General features: G+C 40.5%; 1 protein-coding gene across 3 annotated transcripts in view; it reads right to left on the bottom strand.

The window, feature by feature from the left end:
- The window catches only part of specc1 (sperm antigen with calponin homology and coiled-coil domains 1), an 87,519-nt gene that overhangs the window by 22,882 nt on the left and 42,140 nt on the right, over nucleotides 1-22,497 (bottom strand). For all 3 annotated transcript variants that reach the window (XM_011483765.3, XM_011483763.3, XM_011483766.2), the window contains 9 exons: nucleotides 18,816-20,371; nucleotides 14,304-14,511; nucleotides 13,365-13,438; nucleotides 12,063-12,238; nucleotides 6,678-6,841; nucleotides 4,942-5,033; nucleotides 4,781-4,856; nucleotides 3,760-3,904; nucleotides 1,419-1,521 (listed from right to left, as the gene is read on the bottom strand). In XM_011483765.3, coding sequence (XP_011482067.1) covers nucleotides 1,419-1,521; nucleotides 3,760-3,904; nucleotides 4,781-4,856; nucleotides 4,942-5,033; nucleotides 6,678-6,841; nucleotides 12,063-12,238; nucleotides 13,365-13,438; nucleotides 14,304-14,511; nucleotides 18,816-20,371 — 2,594 coding nt within the window. The remainder of the gene's footprint in view (nucleotides 1-1,418; nucleotides 1,522-3,759; nucleotides 3,905-4,780; nucleotides 4,857-4,941; nucleotides 5,034-6,677; nucleotides 6,842-12,062; nucleotides 12,239-13,364; nucleotides 13,439-14,303; nucleotides 14,512-18,815; nucleotides 20,372-22,497) is intronic.

The following is a 22,497-nucleotide window of genomic DNA, read 5'->3' as shown; positions in this document are numbered from 1 at the left end:
AAAATCTTGGTTTAAAAAAAAAAAAGATTTTTGCACTTTTAGAGAAAAAAGTTTACCTGTTTAATTTGATAAGGAATTACAGAAAACAACTATTTAAGGAGGAAACTAATAATGCTGAAGTCTGTGATTATTCCAGAAACCAAATCTTCTTACTGCATTCTTGATATTTGCAAATAATCACACCCTGCAGCTAAGCCTTTTGTGTGAGGGGCTCACAGCTTTCAAGGCTAAATCATAATGAACCTCTAGAAAGGGATTTTTGTGAGCCAATATGTCCTGAACTCAACTTCTATGTACAGTTAAATTGTTTGATGTTTAAGAATGTCTTTATAAGGCTATATCAGCATTAAATAAACTTTTACAATGTATGAAACAGTTCAAAAAATAGCTGAGAAGGCTTTATAGGGTTTTATTTGTTCAACATTAAACACACGACTAATGATATAGATGCATAAAAGGAATATTTGAAGGCAACTTTTGAAAGATTTGGCTCATTCAATTTTAAACTAATGATCACTCATCAAACGTGTGCCTTTAAATAATAAATTTACACTTTCACCAAATGATGCTAGTTTATTTGGTCTGAAGACAATCCGCTGTGTGCTTTTCACCAGTTTGTGCTCTGTGGGACCCCTGTGCCCTCATCCTTACACAAGAGGAGGGTTACTCAAAGTTCAATGAGCGGCACTTTAAAAAATAGGAACTATCGATCTATCTGCTTGTTCAATAATTCTATTATCACTGACAAAGCTGGGCCTATTTTTGGAAGTTATCATCACCTGTGCCTTTTTGTACTTGGAACACACTAAAACAGGACTGAAGGAGACTCACAGGCTCTGTTTCTGACTATAATTAAGTATAATTGAGCATGCTGGAAAAAAAAACCCTCTCCAAATGGCAACTCGTTCAGAATTAGCCCGCTGGCACGCAATAAATGATTGCACAGGCAAATCTGTAATCCTGCCGGGCTTAATGAGTTCCTAAACTGGTTATTAAGGGAGAAAGTAAGCTTGATAATTGTCAGACATTGGCTCCATGAACTGAGAGCTGAGAGCAGAGCACAAGAACAACATGTGCAAGATTGACTGTGCATATAAAGCAGGTGAGTTAAATAAACATGTGTATAAATCCAGAGGGAACGCTCTGGAACATGGTTTCCATTACAGAGATGACAGGTGTGTGGGTGGTGCATCTGCAGAGCCATTACCCCACATTACTGTCACCAAAAGAGAAATACCTACAGTGGTGGTGGTGGGGGTGGGGGGTTGATACTGTGGAGATACATAAAGGAGATAACTTTGATAACCTGAAAGGTGGGGCTGTAAAAGTCACACTGTCAGATGTGAACCAGAGCCTGGTGTGGAAGTGGAAGGAGAACATCACAAGTTTGAGAAAGGTCTGAGGCCTGTGATCCCTACCGGATAGCCTTCTGTTTTCTTCTGGCACCACTTCAGTAAAGCGTTTCTCTTAGATCCTCCGTACTCCCGCGCCAGTGCAGCCAAGGGGTCTCTTCTTTCCACACTGTCACCAGGGAGACATGAACCGCAATCAGGGGAGGGCAGAGGGAGGGACAGCGTGTCACTTACAGTACAACGTGTTCAGCTCGTCTGCAGTAAGTGAACGTGGTGAAGGCTGTCATTGCCACAAACACTCATCTGAGAAGAAAGAGTCTGACATTAAAATCCCTCTTCTTTCTGTTCTTTCCCAGAGCAAATATCTTCCTGAAGACAGTCATAATGAAAAAGGTGAACAATTCATGTCTATAATTGAACGTATATGCAGCTTCATTTGGTGTCAAATTAAATTTAAAGTCCCGCTTTGATCATCCTATGATCTATTGTATACATTAAGTGGTCTTTTAATAATGATTATGCCGTTATTAGCCAGAATCAACAAACCGGTGAGGTTTTTTAGGACATATGGTGTGTTCAAATTCCCTCCCTAATCCAGAACTAGTAAAAAAACAACAACAATGTGCAGAACTATATATTGCTCTGGATTTTAAAAGCAATTCGGACACCATGCTCACTACTTTTAGTTTTAACGGCAAATATGACGTCCCAAAAACTTCTTTCATGTGAAAAATTGTTCAAATGCAAATCTAGTGAGAATTGATGCACATTGGTTTTGCACAGACTTCTGGGAAATGTTTAGGGCACTCAATTTTGGAATTGTAGATTTGGACAGCACTACAAAATGTTGAATGCACTATATAGTGCTCTATGTTGTGAGTAGTGAAGCAATTACAACACGACTGTAGAGCAGCAATAGTTCGCGGGACCGTTGTGGGCGGGACCGTTGACACGGAGCAACCCCGCCCCATTTTTCTTCTTGCAAGAAGCCCAAAGTAGGGAGCTTGTGGCCTGCCTAGTGTATTTTCTACTTCACACATATGATCTTTTTTGTCTGCTCCTGATTCACAACAACTTGAATAAAGAAACGCTTAGAAATGCAACTTTAAACCTCAGCATTCTTGGAACATGCTGGTAGCAGCAACCCTCCCATGAGTTCATGAGAGGGTTTTTTTCAAAATAAAATAGCTTACGGTTACCTGTAAAATTATTTTGTAGTAAAAGGAACATTATCTGTAAAAAGAAAAAGAAGCTGGGGACTTACTAAGAAAATGGATATCAACCATTGCAACAAAAAACTGTTTTAAAGGTAAGCTATTCTTTAAAGTACCTCAAGATGCTAACGAGGCCTAGGACTATCAAGGGTTAAGCTTATTTTTTCAATGTTTTCCATCATTAGAAAGACATGGTAAAAACACCAAAAACGCAATTTTTTAAATCAAAGAGGGTATACAAAACAACATCTAAAAGTAAAATCTGGAAATCATTAAACTTTCACTGACAACGCCTCAGATTTCTCTGTTCTGGCAGCTCTTTACTGCTGTGAATATTTTTTTATGTAAGAAATTTCAAATTTGCTTTGTAGTTCAGTTTGTTTGTTTTAAAGTTCAGATTTGGTTCATGATTACACTGGAGAGCGGCCAGCCTTTTACAGTCTCTGGAATAAAGAGGTTCTCTGTCATTCCTTGATCTTGAACTCAAATGTTTACAGAGATGAAATTAAACTGATAAGCAGTGACTGTTAAATGCATTTCCGCATTACCCCTCACAGGGGTATTTCAGCCCCCCCCCCCCAGAGTTTGTGGTTTAAATTCAGGCCATGAGACACGCTCGCTGTGCTGAGGACAGTAAACATTTCACACGTCACCGCTGCTGAATCCATTATTTCTCTGCTATTTTTATAGCACAAAGAGGCCATACAGCACCGGCGTTTTAGCATTAGTCAAACAGATACTCTAAACATGTTACCGGTGTTAGTGTCGTAAAATTCACATCAGTGGTAGCAGGTTTTTTGCTGCTTGGGATTCTGTAAACACAGAAGATGAGTTGCTGTGTGCCAAGTCGCAGCACAACCTCGGATGAAGACCAGTTGGACGGACACGTTTCTACACTAACTGATCTTCCATGTGACTTTTTGTTGATGCTGAGGATGTTTTTCCATTTTGACACACCCACACTTGAGCTGATGGTCTTGCTTCCTAAATAACAAATCTTTTCTGCTTGTGGTATCTCCCAACTCTAGTAGCAGTCCACTTCTCGTCGTTCTAAGATTTAGACAAATAAATCAACTTTTTTTTACATTGACCGGTTTGAATCAAACCAATTCTTTGACGATGCTGTCATTTACTGATATGCACCTGTATGTATGCTGTGTTTTCAGTTGACGGTGAGTCCGTAGGCCGCTCACCTAAGCTTGCTGTTAGCCCTGCTGTAGCTGAATGGCGCTGTACGGCTGCTGAGCAAGGCGGGGGCTTTGATGACTGACTCCAGAGAGGGACTTTTCCTCATTAGGCTACTGGGTTTTAACTCCTTCCCGAAGTTCAGCATTTTATCTGTGGAACCAAAAAGCAAGAAGCAGACGCAGAGCCAGGAGAAGGTCACAAAAGAGCCTGAAGAAATCCTGAATATGTTTTCACGCACTCTGGAAACACAGCAAACTAAAACAGGTCTTTGTGGAGCTCTCGCCCAACAGTCAATTTGTTCAAAAACACTTTTCAGACTCTAAAGCTTATTATTACACACATTTTTTTCTCAAAAGATAAACATTTTTAAATAAACCTGATGTTTTAAATCACTGCTATGTAACTTTAGGAGAGCAAAAGGAGATTGTGTATATGTGGTTTTCCTCGTTACAGATCAGTCAAAGGGTAACATGGTGAGCCTAAGCCGGCTAAAGCAGTACATGGGATTTGTCTTATGTGTCTTTGATTGCCACACTGGCAATCTGCCCAGGTTAAACATGCATGCTACCTAATTTCAGATGGGATTAGCGCCAAAGAGCTGTGACCCTCTGCAGGTATAAGCTGCAAGGACGGAAGTTCAGGTAAACGCAGGTTTATTTAAAGAGTGCGTCTTAAGTCCTAAACAGTGTACTGTGCTGCACAAATTGGATGTAAGGAAAATTAATATTTAAAAACATAGCTAAGGGCGCAGCTTTATGGGAAACAGTTTGGGTCTGGATTATTAGTTTCAACCATTTGTTTTAAAAAAAATGTCCAGAAAAGTGACAATTTTGTTAAAACAGATTTTCTTTGACTTAACCATACCTTAGATCAGCATAAAACATGATTGCAATTTGATTCTTCTCTCACAAATGTCTAAGGTTTTATTTTACAGTAAAACTTTTATAAAAAGACTAATTAGTCACATAAACCTGTCATTTTCTCTAACAGAACATCGTCACTGATAATCATCGGAGCCATACATACCACAAGGATGGGAAAATTCCCCATGATTGATCCTTTTTTCCAGCGTTTTTGACAGTGGTTTTATGTGTGAGTGTCTCTAAAAGAAAGCAGGAAAGAAACCTGAAATAAATGCACCTGCACAAATTCCAACTGTGCTTTTTTTCCACAGGAACTGTGAGCACCTGGATGGGTGAGACGGCAGCGGCGGGGGCAGTTCGAACAGGGATCCCACTTAGCGGGCTTCTTGACGAGGACTGCATCTGAACCGGTCCATCTGCAACAGTCCACAGGAATGCTAAGTGTGGGTCCTAATGAAAAGATCACATTCATTCTGGGGTATAAACGCATTTATAAACATTGCAGTGAAGCAGGCTGGACCAGCTCATAAGTAAAGTCTCAAGCTGACAAGCCGTATGGTTTAGAGAGTAACAAAGATCCACTTTAGGCCAAAGGTTAAACAGTCGTCGCAGAACCAACATTGGGTCTTCTTAAAGACCCACTCTGATGAAAATGGTGGTTTTGGGCTTAGTGTAGCATGTTCTTGTGGCATTTCTCTGATGATGGAGGACATGTATTAAGTAAATGAAGCTTACAATTGTATTTCTCAGTATTTCTTTATTTAAACTGTGAATCAGGAGCAGATGAAAAAAATGTCTCCCTGCTCTACCCTATTCTGAAACATCTACTTGTGGACAAATAGATCCATGTACGTCTTCATTTTCCTCGTCTTAGCTGGAATCTGGATCTAAACTGTACGGCTGGATAGATCAAGTATTGATCATCGTTTTTGCTGCAGTGGTAATGTTGGGTTGGGGTTGTGGGACTGTAAGACAAGAGATAAGAGAGCGTGTAAACAGAGATCTCTCACTAACAAGGAGGGGGAAGGGCTGCTCTGCACCAACGATCCCATCCACAACCCAGAGGTAAATTTCTAATGAACTACTGCTGCTCTGCAGAAACTAGAAAACGACATAATTTTTTTGTTTTTGGCAAAAAGGGGATAATCATAATTAATAGACCACTGTAAACCTTTTGAAAATAGATCAAAAGATGATTGGAGTAGGACATTAACTAACGGATAATAGCTCATTAACCTCATGTGCAACTTAGCATTTAAAGATGGACATAAAGGGGTGTATCTCACTCTTTCATCTCAGATGGTTTTACTTGTTTTGCCTTTATACGTTAAACACAAACTATTCATGAATCTAAATCTCAGCTCAGCTCTATACTGATGATTTAGAGCAGAAATGTCTTCAGTTTCATTTAGATAAAGAGGGAAATGGAGCGGTAGCTGCATTTATCCATTTTTCCAACTGAAAATGGCTTACAGGGAACTTGTGCATTTGACATTTTATTATAGCAAACTTTTTTTAATAATCTTTGCTGTAACTTTGAATAGCAGTGTAGTATATGTATATGTTTAAACAATGGTATTTCTGCCTCACATTTAAGCTGAGTAAAACTTCTGATGAGTTTATAAACTATGTTCTAAAAAACGTTTTTTATTCTTTTTTTTTCAGTTTGATAGATTACAAAATCCTTAATTATGTTCTGATGTTTTTTTTCTTTAAAGGTCCAAGTTTAACTTATTATATAGTGGAAAAGAAGCAAGCAAAACATTATTTGCTCCTTCAAAGCCAAACTGAGATGATGAAACCTTTCCTGTCATGCTGAGTTTGTTAGACATCAACTCTATCTAGATATGCTTCTTCCGTGAAAGTCTAGAAAACTGAAACAGTACCATCCTGCACCGTGCTAAAGGCCATCTCAGGTGAGAGTCCTTCACAAATGCTTTTTGCTGCAGAGAAATGGCAGGTATTCATGCTGCACATCACATCAGCTGTCTGCTCCTATATTTACACTGGTGGTATGCCCCATGTCTGTGCATCTGTGTGCTGAGGTGCTTGGTGCTCACTCTGTCCAACAGTATCAAAGGACTTTATGAGGGATTTAACAGTAGCTCCAGGCTCTGTGTTGGCATCTGTGCTGGCGTCGAGAGATGTGGTGGGGATCACAGAGATGCCGCACCAGAGAGGGCTGTTTTCAGACTCGGATACCCTCACCTCATCACCTTGAGACCTGGCAGACACAATGAAAAAGGTTGCTGCATAGACATACATCAACATAGCAAAGGTTTGGAGCACTAGCCATTGTGATTAGCAGGAACATCTAGACAGCGTCCACTGATTAGTTTTAAAAGTCACATTTCAGATCTTTAGAAAACAACCTGGATATCCATAAGAGTGCATTTTAAAGAGAGGACTTTGTTATTAAACTACGTTAGCTTTTTACAGATGAAGAGCAGAAGTAACAGGAGTTCCATTTATGCCAAAAATTGGCGTTTGGCCCACTGTCCATGTATTTGATCTATGTCTTTGCGCTTTTTTCCTGTTTGGCCCATTGTCTATGTATTAGGTCTATAACTTTGGTCCAATACTGGCATGGATCGAAGATTTGGCCATGGGCAGAGGACCAAAAACATAGACATTGCTTTTATTTAACCTTTTTTTTTTTTTTTACCAGGAAGTCCCTTGAGATAAAATCTATTTTTTAAGAGAGACCTGGCCAAGAGGCATTGCCACACACCCACCCACAAATGGAATTCCATCTCCCCCTGTGTGTGACTGACTCCAATGCATTTGACACTGCACAACTAGAACCGACGACAAAATACAACGACAAAGGTTACCAAAGATTTTGATGTTGACATCAACCGATGACATGAGCGATGACAACCACTGTCGACAAGGCTGTCACACTGATGGTCGGTCATCTGCCCACGTCAAGGGAGAGACCACGAGCTACCAACACGAGCAAATACTCGGACAGTGGACAAAAGACAAACGTGTTCCAAAGACAGACAATTGACCAAATACATAAGCAGTAGACTAGGCCTGCACAATATACCGCAAATTTATCGTTATCGCAATATCCAGCTCTGCAATATGCATATCGCAAAAGACGGCGAATATCGCAATAAATCGCAAACCCAAAATGTGTTAAAACAATCTTCTAGCAGCTTGAAGCATTTAACGAATCAAATAAATCCCTTTATGCTTTGACCAATCAGATGGACGCCTTCCCATTGTTGACCAATCAGATGGAGGCCTATTATGTTAACCCTGGTCCTGAAGAGCCTCAACCCTGCCTGTTTTCCAGCTCTCCTTAACCAGCTTGCTGTTGATTGGCTGACTCAAGTGATTTCACATCCTGATTGACTGAACACACCTGATTTTGGTTATCATTATCGAGCAGTCTAGGGAGAATTGGAAAACAGACAGGGTTGAGGCTCTTGAGGACCAGGGTTAGCCACCCTGACGTTTGTCCCCCGTGTCGATGAGGGTCATTTGGAGTATAATTTTTAAACTGTTGCAATGAAATGGGAATGATGTTTTTGTTTATTTTTCTATTTGTTTATTTACCGCAAATTTATCGTTATCGCAATATTGATCACTAATATCGCATATCGCAAGTTTTCCTCATATCGTGCAGCCCTACAGTAGACATACATAGACAATGGACCAAAGACATAGAACTAACACTTGGACAGCGGACCAAAAAACACAAACAAATTTTTGGCACAAATGGAACCCCATAAGAAAGTAAATCTTTCCTCTGATGCAGTTTAGGACCTCTGGACCTATGATTGAGTACAGGATGCAGAGCGTTTACAGAAATCAGGAAAGATTCATCCACACAAATGGAACCATAAAAATACAGGAATTCAGATGGGCTGGTGTACTTCCATTTATTTACTTTTTGAATGAGCCACAACCAGACAGACGTTTTCATTCACATTAAGAAACACTTTGACAGAATAAATAAACAGAACATTCTCATTTAAAAAGGACTTCTCACAGTGTTTTGTCTTCTTTTTGTGGGTGTCTTCAAAGATCCCTTTAGGCCTCGCTGCTTTGAATCATACGGCTTAAAACCGGGAGGACAAATGGAATCTGATATTCTGCAGTTTTCTGTAAAGATTTTGGATTAACATATAAATACAAGATGGAAAACTTTACATTTTAAAAGGAGTAAGTCTTAAACACATATGTGTGGTTTATTCTATATCAACTTATGTCTGCAAAAACATCTAAGTTGAAAGGATTGCCATCAGTAAAGAAATATTAATTTCAATCCTGGATATTGATGCATGAGTTTTGACCTTCTTGGGGAAATGTTAAAATTGTGAAAAGTGACCATGAAGTATAAAAGTTCATCTTGTATCAGCTGTGACTTCCATTACTGTAATATATAGAAATAAGAAAAACTTGATCAGTGAATATAGATGACGTCACCCCAAGGTGAGGTTTTTGAGGAGTTTAGAGTGCCACCTGCTGGCTAAAAATGAAACCAAATGTAAATCTATAGACCCGTCAAAATCAGACGTTTTTGTTTAAATAAAAGTTTTAAGGCAAACAGATGGAAAACTTGACCTCACAAATGGCCAGCATAAAACCAGAATCTATGCTCATAAACCTGCATTTATTAAATTCCGCTGTTTTTGGTATTACCAGTCCACAGTTTTTAAACCAAAATATTAAGAATCTTGCAATTTGCTACCTACCAAACATCCAACACATTCTTCCTAATTTCAGCTGTTTTGTTGCTTCCTTTTTCCTCCTTTCAACTATCAAAAAGGCACAAAGCAGCTTCTCACATTTTAAGCTGTCTCTCAGAAATGATGCACTTCCACAGAAATAAAAAGGACAACAACAAAAAGCATAAAGGGCACATTCACTGACAATAAAATTCAGCGTTTTTCTTTTTTTTTTTAAATGCTCTCAGGTTTAAAGACAGAGTGTCTTGAGTTCCCCTTTTTATGGTGCAGTTGCACAATGGCTCACAATGGAACTACAGTATTTGACTATATTGCATTCTGAATAACATCATTATAACACTGTCTTGTGTTGCAGGGGTCACGGCACTTCTTTAGTGTCCTTCCACTGCTGTTTTCGTGTCAAAAGTGGCTCCGGTGCTTAGTCTGCAAAGGAAAAAATAAGCAAAAGGTCAATTACAGTACATGACTATATGCAGTTCATGTTACCTTATAGACACAGGGATTTTCCTGAAGTCTGCTATTTTCAAAGCCAGCCCTAGATCTTAGATCAGCGTCATGCATACCTGAATGGATTAATCCAGTCACTTAGACTGAATATCATGTTTTGTTTATTCACCCAGTGATGAAGACGCTATGGAAATGTAATTACATGACACCAAGCATGAAGTCAATCCAGTCATGCTCGCGCAGCCCGCCCTGCTCTTTAATTTAAAAAAAAAGGAAGGGTCATTCATCAAATGAACAGCAGATGGCGCCAGATACATGTATTTAGAATACAGGAAGCCAGGAATAGAGAAGGGTCCAAAAAGTGCAGGTAGCCAGCATGTGGTAGAGTAGAGTCATACAGGCTAAAGCAGCAACATGAAGCCAAACACAGACAGGAAGTTCAGTGAGCAGCAGCAGCACACAAGGCAGGGAGAGGAGGGCTGGCTGGGAACTCACCTGGACTTTAACACAGAGAGGCTTGTCAGAGGGACTCGTCACAGAGGCTGACGGAGGTGGGAAGAGGATGCGGCAAAACAGCTAATCTTGGGCATACTTTTGCATTCAGACATGGTTTAAGACCAGCTGGAACAACCTGACCTACTGTTTGTAACCCTAATTAGCAGAACTGAGAGTTAATTACAGTCTACACAGATAACACTGTGCTTTAAGGAGAAGCAGGTGTCAAAGCTGGTCAAACAGATAAATAGGAGTGCTAAACACAAGCAGATCTGAGCATACACAAATGTTGAGCCTGACAGAATTATGAAAAAAGACAAAAACATCAACACACGCGTTCCTAACTTATACCATAAACACCATTGGTGTATGAATTTTTTTAACCAACTTTTAATTAAGCTGGCATCTAAACAGATTTTTTTCAAACATTTCTTAAATTGAAATGAAAATTAGATCTTTTAAAGAGTTTATTTTTTCGGAGGCTCAGGTTATGCTTTATGAGGGAAAAATAGCAGAAGCCCAAAAGGGAGTAACACAAACAGAAATAAAACTGCAGAAAACTCCTCAGCGACCAATAGAGTCGGCCAAATTTGCAACAAATGTGCAGGTGAATTTGATCAATAATTGTTTCCTTCCTTTTAACCCTTCAACGCGAGAGATGTCGTCTGCGGCAACAGAATGACACATGTTCTTTGACATGCTGAAACTCCTCCATCGTTGATGGGATCAACATGTATCGGCTGACTCTGATGCAGAGAAAAGCAGCTTTTCATAGCGGCTCTGCACCAATATGCAACACTATACTAAAAGCATGGTGGCGCAAAGCCGATTTCTCCATGACAGACTCAAATGATTGACTTTTTCTGTAAAGGACTGCTTTTGTCCACTTCAGAATCCACTAAAATTACCGTATTTTCCGGACTATAAGTCGCACCGGAGTATAAGTCGCACCAGCCCAAAAATGCATTATAAAGTAGAAAAAAACACAGATAAGTCGCACTGGACTATAAGTCGCATTTTAACTTTCACAACCTTATATGACACAATCATAGCAGACTGTTTATCTAATAATTTCACAGTAATTTTTTCTCAAACTTATTTATTTATTCTTTTCATGAAGCATCATTGGCCAACTAATACTCTGTTTTCATCCTGTATTTGTAGAAACAGTTGTCATTTTTATTGCATTTCTGAATCTATGAAATCATTGGAAAATAGAATATTATGTTCTTAGCCTTCAAGATCTTACTGTAAAAAAATTTTTGCTGATTCTCTGAGTCACTTAACATACTCTTAACACTTAACATACCTCATACATCAAATTGACCCAGGAACATCATCTCTGTTCTTCACAAATGAACATAACAGGAGGGTTAACAATGTATTTATTTCAATTTATTTCTAATATAAGTCGCTGCGGAGTATAAGTCGCACCCCTTGCCAAACTATGAAAAAAAGGGCGACTTATAGTCCGGAAAATACGGTACGTTAATTGTGTAAATGGTTGAAGAGTTATGGTAGTCAAAGGAATATCAACACTGCGGCTAAAACTCCAGAGTTAAAGGGTTAATGCCAAATAGGAAATTTTCAAGCCTCTGAGGCATTGGTTTCACATGACTTCTCAACATCTGAGCTATTAAGACAGAACAAGGAGTGTTTCGGCAAGACTCTGGCAGCATTCTCCAACCCTCAGATAGAGGAAAAAGAACGGCAGCCCACTGCTTCACAGCAGGAGCTGGAAGAGGGATGGCCAGCAGGTGTAAAGTAAACTGAAAGGGTAACGGATGCTGGAGATGGTACCTGACTCCCTGCAGGGCTTCCAGGTCAGCAGAAAGCTTGGCGCTACGATCCTGCTCCTCTTCCAGCTGCCTCCTGAGCGCTCGCAGCTCCTGCTGAGCCTCAACCTTGATGTCGTTGGCCACCACCACCGCCGTCTGCAGGTCTGCCTGAAACCGGCGCCACTCCTCCTTCTCGTCCTGCAAACACAAACAGATTATAGACAGCTGGATGGACAAACGGAAAGGAATAAACAAAGTTGATATATATAGTGGGGCAAAAACGTATTTCGTCGGCCACCAATTGTGGAAGTTCTCCCCCTTAAAAAGATGAGAGAGGCCTGTAATTTTCATCATAAGTAGACCTCAACTATGAGAGACAAAATGAGAAAAGAAATCCAGAAAATCACATTGTCTGATTTTTAAAGAATTTATTTGTAAATTATAGTGGAAAATAAGTATTTAATTAATAACAAAAGTTAAACTCAGTACTTTGTTTTATAATCTTTTTTTGACAATGACATCAGTCAAATGTTTCCTGTAAAAGGTTTTCCCAAACTGTTGCTGGTAATTTAGCCCATTCTCTTCTAGGGCGGACCTTCAACTTCCTCCAAAGATTTTCTATGAGGGTTGAGATCTGGAGACTAGCTAGGCCACTCAAGAACCTTGAAATGCTTCTTACGCAGCCACTCCTTCATTACCCGGGCAATTTGTTTGGGATGGTTGTCATGCAGAAGGACCAAGCCACCTTTCATTTTCAATGCCCTTGCTGGGACCCAATTTATTAATTACATTTGAGGGATTACAGCTCCTCAAAACAATGACGACTCATGAGATGTAAAGATTGAGCAGCTTAAGGAGTTCGGAATTAAACTTCAAAAGAAAAACCTGCTGCTTGTCTTTGGTTAGTGGCGAGGAAAAGACACCAAAAAAAGATAGGTGAAATGCTCAGATGTTAAAGAAAAAAGATGAATGTGTGCAAACCAACAATGTACCTTTTTAAAAAGAGTATTAGTATAATGCACAAAAAGGATTACTTCCATATTTATTCCATTTTTAGGACAAATACAAGACAGGAAGTGCACAATTGAAAAAAAATCAACATAAAAAAAAACCTTGTTTAGATTTTTTTTGTATTATATGTTAGTTAAAAAGCATTATATTTTAAACAACAAAGAAAAATAAATCTTACTCTGCACAGCTAGTGGTTGCCTAATGCATGTGCACACAAGCACTTATTATTCGGGCACTAAAACATAGGAAAATATTTGTCCCCTGGGGAAGTGAGCAAAATTAAAGCTCTTTAAATTTCTTTTAGATTCCTTACCTTTATTTGTTTGTTTAAAGTTTTCAGCTGTTTCTCGGTATCAGCTTTTTGCTCCTCCAGTTTCTTGACAAGATCTGTGAAAATAAGTTTCAAGTCTTAGAAAACGTCATCTTTTCTAAATTGTGAGCACAGAAATATTGCGATTATTGAATCTGAGGGCTGCGGTTTGAAACAAGAACAACCCATAATAAATAGTATGGTTGGGTTGAATAGATGGATTAATTGATCTGAATCGATCCAAACTTAATAGATCAATAATCAATACATAAAGTAGAGATCAATCTCTTCCGCTTTTACAGTGACCTAACACAAAACAGCAGTAAAGCAAAAGTATACTAGCTTGATGCTAACAGCATGTGAACTGTATCAGAGTATTATTAATATCTTAAGAACATATATAGATTATTATTGTTTTTCTTTACAAATATGTCTAAATGTGTAAACCTTGTAAATTCAATATTCAATTGAAACGAGTGAATTTAAACGATAGGAAAAAAATCGTGAATCAAATCGATTCTGGAAATTATTGGTAAAACTCAGATCTTAAAAATGTCTATACAACCAAGAGTTGTATCAAAAAGCTCTCTAAAAGTGTAATAACAGAGCTTGAACAGCTATTAAAGAGCAAATCAAAGTAAAAAATGCTAAAAGAATAACTTTAAATCCTCTATTCTCCACTTTTTTACTTGGTTATCAAAGATCCTTCTTAAATAAAGAATACCTAAACAGAAAAAGAGAACATACAATCAGCAGTAAATGCTGATTGTATGTTCTCTTTTCCCCTAAAATAATCCAAAGAAGCATATTCTGTCTGTTTTTTAAATTAAAAATATTAACAACTATAAAAACAATTAAAAAAATTAATAAAATGTTAGCTAATTTCATGAAGGAAAATCATTGAGGCAACAGTTGAGCACTAACAGTCAGTGATCTACGTACTCTCCATGTCAAGCACAGCTTGGCTGGTATGACAGTTGACAGCCCTCTGCTGCTCCACCTGGTCCTCCAGCTCAAAGATGGTCTCCTTCAGCTCCTTCACCTGGTTCTCTGCCTGGATCCCGGCTTCTTCAAGGGCCTTCACTCTGATTAGGAGTTCTCGCTCTTTTGCGTTGGCCTGGTCTTGAATATTTTGGCATTTGAGCTCCACCTGTTTCAGAAAAAGCAAAGACAATACATTAGGCACAAATATCATTTCTTTACCAGTAACAAACCTTATTGGTCCATCTGCTCAACGTTCAGGTTTTGGAAAACAATCATAAATACATCTGACATACTTCTTAACACAAAAAGACAAATACACCCTCGGTGCTGTCTGTTTTGTGTCACTAATCAAATCAGTGCAACTCAAACAGCAACAGGCAGGTCCCTGAAGGGATAAGATGTCCCAAACAGAAAAATGATGCCGTCGATCTGGATATTCTCCAGCTGACATCAGGCTCCTGTAATGCAGAGGGTTGTTTGTGAGAAAGTCATTAGGTGGCCTCGCCCTGACGTCCATGTGAGTCAGAGGTTCACACACCACTGAGCCAACCCTGCAGCTGGCATTTGACCTTAACAGAGATGACTTTACGAGTTGACATAGACAAAGCACATCCAGGAGCAGCAGCATGACTCACTCTGCTCCTGACATAACTCATTTTCTCAGTGTTAAGGGAAAACCACTGTGGCAGGAAAATACTAAAAACATGACTTCACATGATGAGGTATTCATTTGAGAAGATTTCCGATTTTTGAAAACAAACGCATATGGACAAACTGTCTCTTTAGGAACTGGAAACATTTGTTCAGACAGCCTGATCCTTGAGTCAGTACACTGTGGCCTCAGTTCACTTTTGGTTTTGTAAAACCCCTTGCTTTAAATAACAAAACTAACAAACACTCAAGACAACGTCTGAGCAGAGTCTAAGGAAATTATATTGAAACTATATTTAGTACCAGAGTATCTTAACAGAGGGTTAAAAAAAGTAAATCCCTCGCTTTAAGAACTATTGATGTGGTGGAATTTCCCCACTCCCATCATTTTTTGATCTGTTGTAAAAGCCTTTCCAGTGCTCTTTTGATTATGATTTTGCTGTTTTTTGCTAAGATTTAAACAAACTGTGTTGTTTTCTAGTGTTGCAGATTTTTTTTTGTTTCCAGGCACTGAGCTGCCGCACGGGCTCGTACAGCCCGTGCCAAAAACCGCTACTGCCGCCCAGCGTGTTTTTAAAATTGAATTATTTTGCTTGCCCCTTAAATATTGTGATTTGAATAGATAAATACTCAGAGATGCAATTTTTGAGCTTGTTGTTGTTCACCTCTTGGCATATCCTTTCAGGGGTTGCCACAGCTGATTTGCACAGGTGGTTTGGTAGAGAGTTTTTCGCTGGATGCCCTTTTTTAAAACAATTTTTTATTTTCAAGACACAGGGAGACCCAGATAGGAAGAAGCCCGAAGGGTCTTGCCTAAGAACCAACACTGGATTTTTTTTTTTTTTTTTTTTTTTTTGCTCATTTAACGCCCTGGGAAGCGAGCCCCAGGTTTCCTGCGTGCCAATCCTACACCCAACTGAGCCGTCAAGCCACTGAAAAATGCCAAAAGAATTAAAAATATATACTCTGACGTGATTTTGAGCTTAAATTTTCTTAATTTTCTTTATTTAGGTTTTAAATCATCAGAAACATCAAAAGTGGAGTGGGTCTTTAAACTGCACAACCCAATATTGTCTGAGTAATGTTCAGTGGAAGAACATTCAAACAAAACAAACACCAAAAAATGTTATCCTTTTTTTTAAAAACATGTTCTTCTGTCATTTCTCGGCAATTGGATGGCTCAGTTGGCTGTGTGTAGGACTGGAGCATGGGAAACAAGGCTTTGTTTCCCAGGGGACGCCGATGAGTTTCGTCCAGTGTGGGTCCTTGGGCAAGACCCTTCAAGCTACTGCCTAACTAGCTACAAGGTGGCGCAAGTTTGGGTCCCCAGCCCGGATAAAATACTGGGTTATGACAGGAAGGGCATTCAGATTAGAAATCTCTGCCAAACCAACTGTGCAAATCAGTGAAAGCTGATTCACTGTGGTGACCCTGAAAGGAAAATGCTGAAAAGTGAACAACAACTTCTAGCATTTATCTTATGAAGGAGGACATACATAAAGAGAAGTACGATTAAACAGTATTTCTGAGTATTTATTCAAACTGTGGTAAACAAGGAGCAGACAAAAAAAGATGCTGTTGGAAAAAGCCTGTAGCAGTTACATAGGTTCTACAGTCGGTCGGCCACAAGCTCCCTGCTCTGCTCCATTCTGATGCATCCACCTGCAGACAAATAGATCCATGTACGTTTTTGTTTTCCTCGTCTGAGCTGGAATCTGGATCTAAACTGTACGGCTGGATGGCTCCAATACTGCTCTGCACTGTTGTTGCACCGATAATGTTAAGTTGGGGGTGTGAGGGGCTGGAAGTTAGCGGTAATGCGTGTAAACAAAAGGATGATGGGAAATGAGGACGGCTTACTCTGTGCAAACAGTACAACTCAGAGGTGATTTTCTAATGTCCTGCAGACACCATGGGCCTCATTTATAAAACTTTGCGTAGGATTTGCGTCAGAAGTGGCGTACGGATGAAACATAGGACGTGCGTACGCACAGAAATATTCGGATTTATAAAACCATGCGTACGCACATCCTACGCATCTTTCCCTTAATAAATCACAACCAATTCTAAATGCAGCGCAGCTTTTGCGGCTTCATGACACGCCCATAGTTGCCCATAAATAGTCCGTGAAACGCCCACAAATGAATATTCATTGATTGCGAAATCATGGCAAACACCGAGAGGAAATGAAAAAAACGTAACTTCACTCAATGTGAAGTAGAAGTTATCGTTGGCGAGGTGGAAAAGAGGAGAAAAGTGTTGTTTGGAGGGCACAGTGTGGGCATTACTAATGGCAAAAAGGCACTTGAGTGCCAAACAGTGGCAGACGCCGTAAATGCTGTAGCCTCACAACCCCGGACCGTGGCCAAAATAAAAAAGAAATGGTCGGACATCAAAGTCGAGGCAAAAAAAACGTCTGGCGCTGCATCGCCAGAGTGTGTCTGCCACGGGTGGGGGTGTGTGTGTGTGTGGGGGGGGACACCGGAGCTGACCCCTCTTGATGACAGACTGGCGGCAATAATTGGGGAATCCCTTAAGTGGAGTGGTGACTGAGGCGCAGGGGGAATACTGACGCGCCAGATGCACCGGGTGACACCCCCCCAAAAGCTCCAACAGGACGGCTCGAGGAAGTCTGAACCGGCTCATAAGCCACTCGTCCTCGTTTGCCAGCAAGTATTTTTGCTGTCTAAAGATGCGTTCACTCCGAATTCTTCCATTTGCCACATCTTCTAAGAGCGCAAGATCTGCCATTGTGCGTCATTACGCATTGTGATGGGGCAGATGGGGCATTTTATTTCCCCCCATTTAATTACATCTGACAAGCTGCAGATGTCGGTAATAATCGACGTGGAAATGGGAAATTGATCAGCGCAAATGTAATTTCATGTTGCTTTCTGAATGGTTGAGACATACGCCATACATCGTTTTATCAAAAATAAAACAAACTAAAGGCATATGCATGAATACCATAATTCTGTAGCTTATGAAGAAATGTTTTACTATGAAAACATCTTTCCCTAGTGGACAATTAATGCATCTCTCTCTATCTATCCATCTGTCTGTCTAATTGCACCTATATCTGCTCCGCCAGACGGACACATTGACGAGAATATCAGTTTTGTACATTATTTCGTTCTGTTAACTATATTATTTATGAGGATGAATTGCACAACATGCCAATATTGCAGAACATATTTCACTTTTCTTTTGCAAATAAGTGTTCATTTGAATTTCTGTTGTACTTTTCGTTTGATTCTTTTTTTATTTGTTTCACTGCTGATCGATCAAATGGGTGTTCGTGTAGGCTGTTAATTGTAAGACTTGCTTTGTAAAGTCGTCATGTTATTTCTGAGAGGCAGTATTGTCATTTTCACTTTAACGTGTTTCTTCCATCTGCCGACGGCGTCGCCGTTTCTCATTTCACCCGTTTTTGTGCGTACGCCTGGGTCAGAGCTTGCGTGAAGGACCGCACATTTTCCCGTCAAGTTTGCTTTTTATAAATCTCAACTATTGCGTAGAGAGTGGCGTACGCCTTCTTTTGTGCGTACGCAACGTTTATAAATGAGGCCCCCTGTACATGCTTTGGAATAGACTCAACAAAAATATCACAAGTAACCTTAGGATTTGAATCTCTGACAGTTTTATAGCTTTAGAAATTGAATGTTTATTTTATGGGCTTTTCTCTTTCTCCATGCTTCAACCAACCACCAATTGTTTATTCAACTCCTTTAGTTGGTCCACAATCTTGCGAGCAAACAAATCACCAGGATGTGATGTCATGTGTATTGTACAAATGTATGGAAGTGTGCATCCTCCCACCTTGGATAGTGAGGCGCGGACCTGCTCGGTCTGAGCGTGCGCCTGATGCAGTTCCTGTCTCAGCTCCGTCAGCATCACCTCCAGCCGGTCTCTTTCAGCATGGGCCGTCTTCAGTAAACTCTGCAGCTCTGTGCTGTCACTGGCACTCTGCATGGCCTTCAGCTCAGCAAGCTTTTGCCTTTCGATATCCACCTGTGCCTTCAGCCTGCTGTTCTCCAATCGCAGATGTTCTGCTGTCGCCCTGTGCTCATCTGCAGCTTGGGATGCCTGACCTTTGCTTTCCATCTCCTTCTCCAACTCGGCCTGCAGTCTGTTTCTCTCCTCTTCAAGGGAACACACCTCACCTTGGGTCACCTGGTGTTCTTCCTCCAGGGCTCGCAGGCTGCCTGTCAGCTGCTGTTGAATGTTCACTAATTTCTCGCGTTCAAAGCGAGAGCTATTCACCACTTCAGCATACCGTTGCTCCAGTTCAGCTAGTCTGGGTCCTTGTTTACTGAGCTCCTCCTCCCTCTGAGCCTGAGCGTGGTCTTGCTCCTGAAGTCTAAGAGAAAGCATTTCATTCTTCTGGGTCAGCACCTCCACACGCTCTCTCTGCTGTTGCAATGAGGTCTGCAGGAGGCGCTTCTCCTCTGACAGACGCTCGTTCTCAGCGGTTAGCTCCTGCACCACCTGATGCTGATCAGACAGCTCCTGCAGAGTTGCCTGTAGTTCCTCTGCCGTGCTGTGATGGCTTTCCTCCATCTTGTTGATCTTTTCTGTTAGGCTCTGCACTGACAGACCTGCACCTGCAGCATTGTTGTCTGCACCTCCTGCAACAGCTTCCCCAGCCTCACCACTGCTCCCCAACTCTGAGAAGAATGGTATCTTCTCAAACTCGGAGGAGTCAGGGGATGTAGAGTCCTTTGTAACATCAAAACTGCAGGACACAGAGGTTTTAAGTGGGCTAGCAGGGGAGAGGTGTCCTGTTCTGTCCTCTGGGGTGACTGAGGAGTCCGATGTCAGGCCATTTATCAAAGGCTTGGAGCTTGTGTTTGTACTAGACAGAGGAGAAGCCTCTAAGCAAAGCAGTTTCTCCTTCAGAGTCTGGTTTTCTTCTCGAAGGTCTGCCAACTCTCTTTGAAACTTCTTATTTTTCTCCCTAAGCTCCCCAACTAAGACGAGGGCCTCAGCCACCTCTCCTTCTTGACTGGCAGTCGCAGACTGTTGCTGTGACACAGAGCTGGATAAAGCTAAAGAAAATCCTGGAGAGGTTTTGCAGCGCTGCAGCTCCAGTCGGAGAGTTTTGATCTCCAAGTCTTTGGCTTTGGTCTCCGCCTGAAGCTCCTTCACCTGACCCTCGAGGTGGCTCCTTTCCTGGCCCTCTGCATCTGTACGGGACTTGGTTGAACTGCGCGACTGCTTCGCCAAAGTAGAAAGACTAGTGGTGCTGGCGCTGGAAACTATCCTCCTAACAGAAGAGCTCCTTTGCTGATCCCTAAGAGAGACACGGTCTCGATTTATGGAACAAGCTGGTTCTCTTGGAGCTGGGATTCCAGACTTCTTGATCATCTGTGAGCCTGTAACAAAAACCAAATGTTGTGCTGTCAGCACAAACAACCCAGCATTTACAGCAACCCACTCTATAGAAACAACACCTCAAATTGTATATTTTGTTAATAATTAAAAATTGAAGCAAATTTGAATACCAAATTTTCACCAAAAAGGTCAGAGACAGGAGAAGAATGTTGAACTCATTTTGAACTTGGTAAATACCAGAATGGTACATAATATGAGTAATGCATGAAATGAATCCGATAAAAATTGGGGCTTTCACATGTTCTTGCCGCATTTTTTTGATGGACGACATATATTAAGAAAACTAAGCTTAAAATTACATTTCCCAGTATTTGTTCATTCAAAATGTTGTAAATCAGGAACAGATGAAAAAAATACAGTTTAAAAAGGTTGAGATAGAAATAGAATAGAAGGGTGGGCCACAAGCTCCATGAAAACTGAATGAACGCTTTCGCGTCAAAAGATGATTGGAGTGGGACTTTAGGTACACACAAAAGGATATTGATAAAATAAAGCCAACAAGGCTAAATTGATTGATGCGTTTCACTCCAGTCAGATGTTTATGACGCGCGTCAGTCGACTGGCTGTCACTGACAAAAGGGAGAACTTGGAAAGTTAATCGAGAAGAAATAATCTAAATGGAATGGAAGAGTCACCAGTGAAAACCTGGTCCACGACAGATAAAATGATGGGAAGATTATTAAAGAAAACTAAAAAGTAGAGGGGGAGCAGAGATCTGCCAAATCCAGAGCCGGCAGATCAGGACCCATAGAGGTAAAGTTTCTAAGATAACAGTGAGCTACTAATGCTGCCTTCACGCTAAATGCGATTTAAATTAGCATATTTCGCCTCTGCTCAGACACATGGTGAAATTGCTGCTGGACACTTGCCAAAATATGTTCATGAACCCACCTTCCTATCAAACGCGGGCGGCGCTATTGTCCCAAATATTTAGCCTTATCGGTACATGGAAGCATTGACTGTATATCTGTACTGATTAAACATTAAAAGCAGCTTCCCCTGCAGCACGAACTGCATTTAGTGTAGAGTAGGGGTATAACGATTTATAAACTTGTTAATCGAATCGACCTATACCATTATATAATCATTTCAAAATGAATAAAATCGATTATCTATATTGGAAATTACAATTTTGATTAAATCATGGTAGGTTTATTTTACTGTTACATAAAAACCACCAAGTGCATCACAGCAGACAACACACACGTGATGTCAGCGGAAAAGGATCAGTCCATCACTCATTCCAGTCCAATGAGTGGAAAGACTTTGAATTTAGCAAAGAAATGTGACCATACAGTGTACTAGAATGCTCTAATAATGTTCCCTTTGGATTCTTTGGATGTGGAAAAATGAAAATGGGAATGGATTTGCTGTTAATCTTCGTTTACTTGTTTGGTTGTACACATGTTTAATTTACACTTGATTATCTTGCTAGAAATACAAGCTTAATTAACAACTTGTGTCCAAAAGATACATTTTTGTCAGTAGAATTTTGTTGCAGCAAGCTTTCAGAGGAAACAAGTAGAATCAGCACACACAACAAAGCATGACTGTGTAAAAACAGTCAATAAATAGGCAGTGTGTTGTATTCACACTTGTATGATTCAGCGGTTTGGTCAGTGCATCCCATTCAAATACAGTTATTTGCTCTGACAAAAGTGCATCTGCCAGTTTCTCTGTGGCCGTTTCATGGCTGCAGCAGAGCTTAGCTCAGGCCTTTCAAAAGAGCCATCAATACAGATGGGCCTTTTCCAGACACTTCTGACAATGAAGAGAGTCTACTGATGCCTGGCACAAGCTTGCCGCTCCCTCAAAACATATTGTTTTCAGATAATCAGAAAAAACAGCAACGCAGACATGAAAGGGCGACAAAGGTCTCAGTGCACGCTACGCAATCAGACACAAAGGAGCTGAAGCGGCTCACAAAGACAGCACTGTGCCTCTCGCATGCATACATTATCACCAGACATAAAGACTGGCTAACACGTGCACACACCTCAGCAAAACACGCACAATCAAGTGGGTCAGTTTGAAATGGATTCCTGCGGTGTTGTGAAGCCTTTTGCCACTGACGGGGACACAGACCTTCCCCTTGTTGAGTGATCTG

This window comes from Oryzias latipes, chromosome 14, assembly GCF_002234675.1.
Source record: "Oryzias latipes chromosome 14, ASM223467v1".
NCBI classification, from domain to species: domain Eukaryota; kingdom Metazoa; phylum Chordata; class Actinopteri; order Beloniformes; family Adrianichthyidae; genus Oryzias; species Oryzias latipes.
This window is presented reverse-complemented; position numbering and strand designations above follow the sequence as displayed.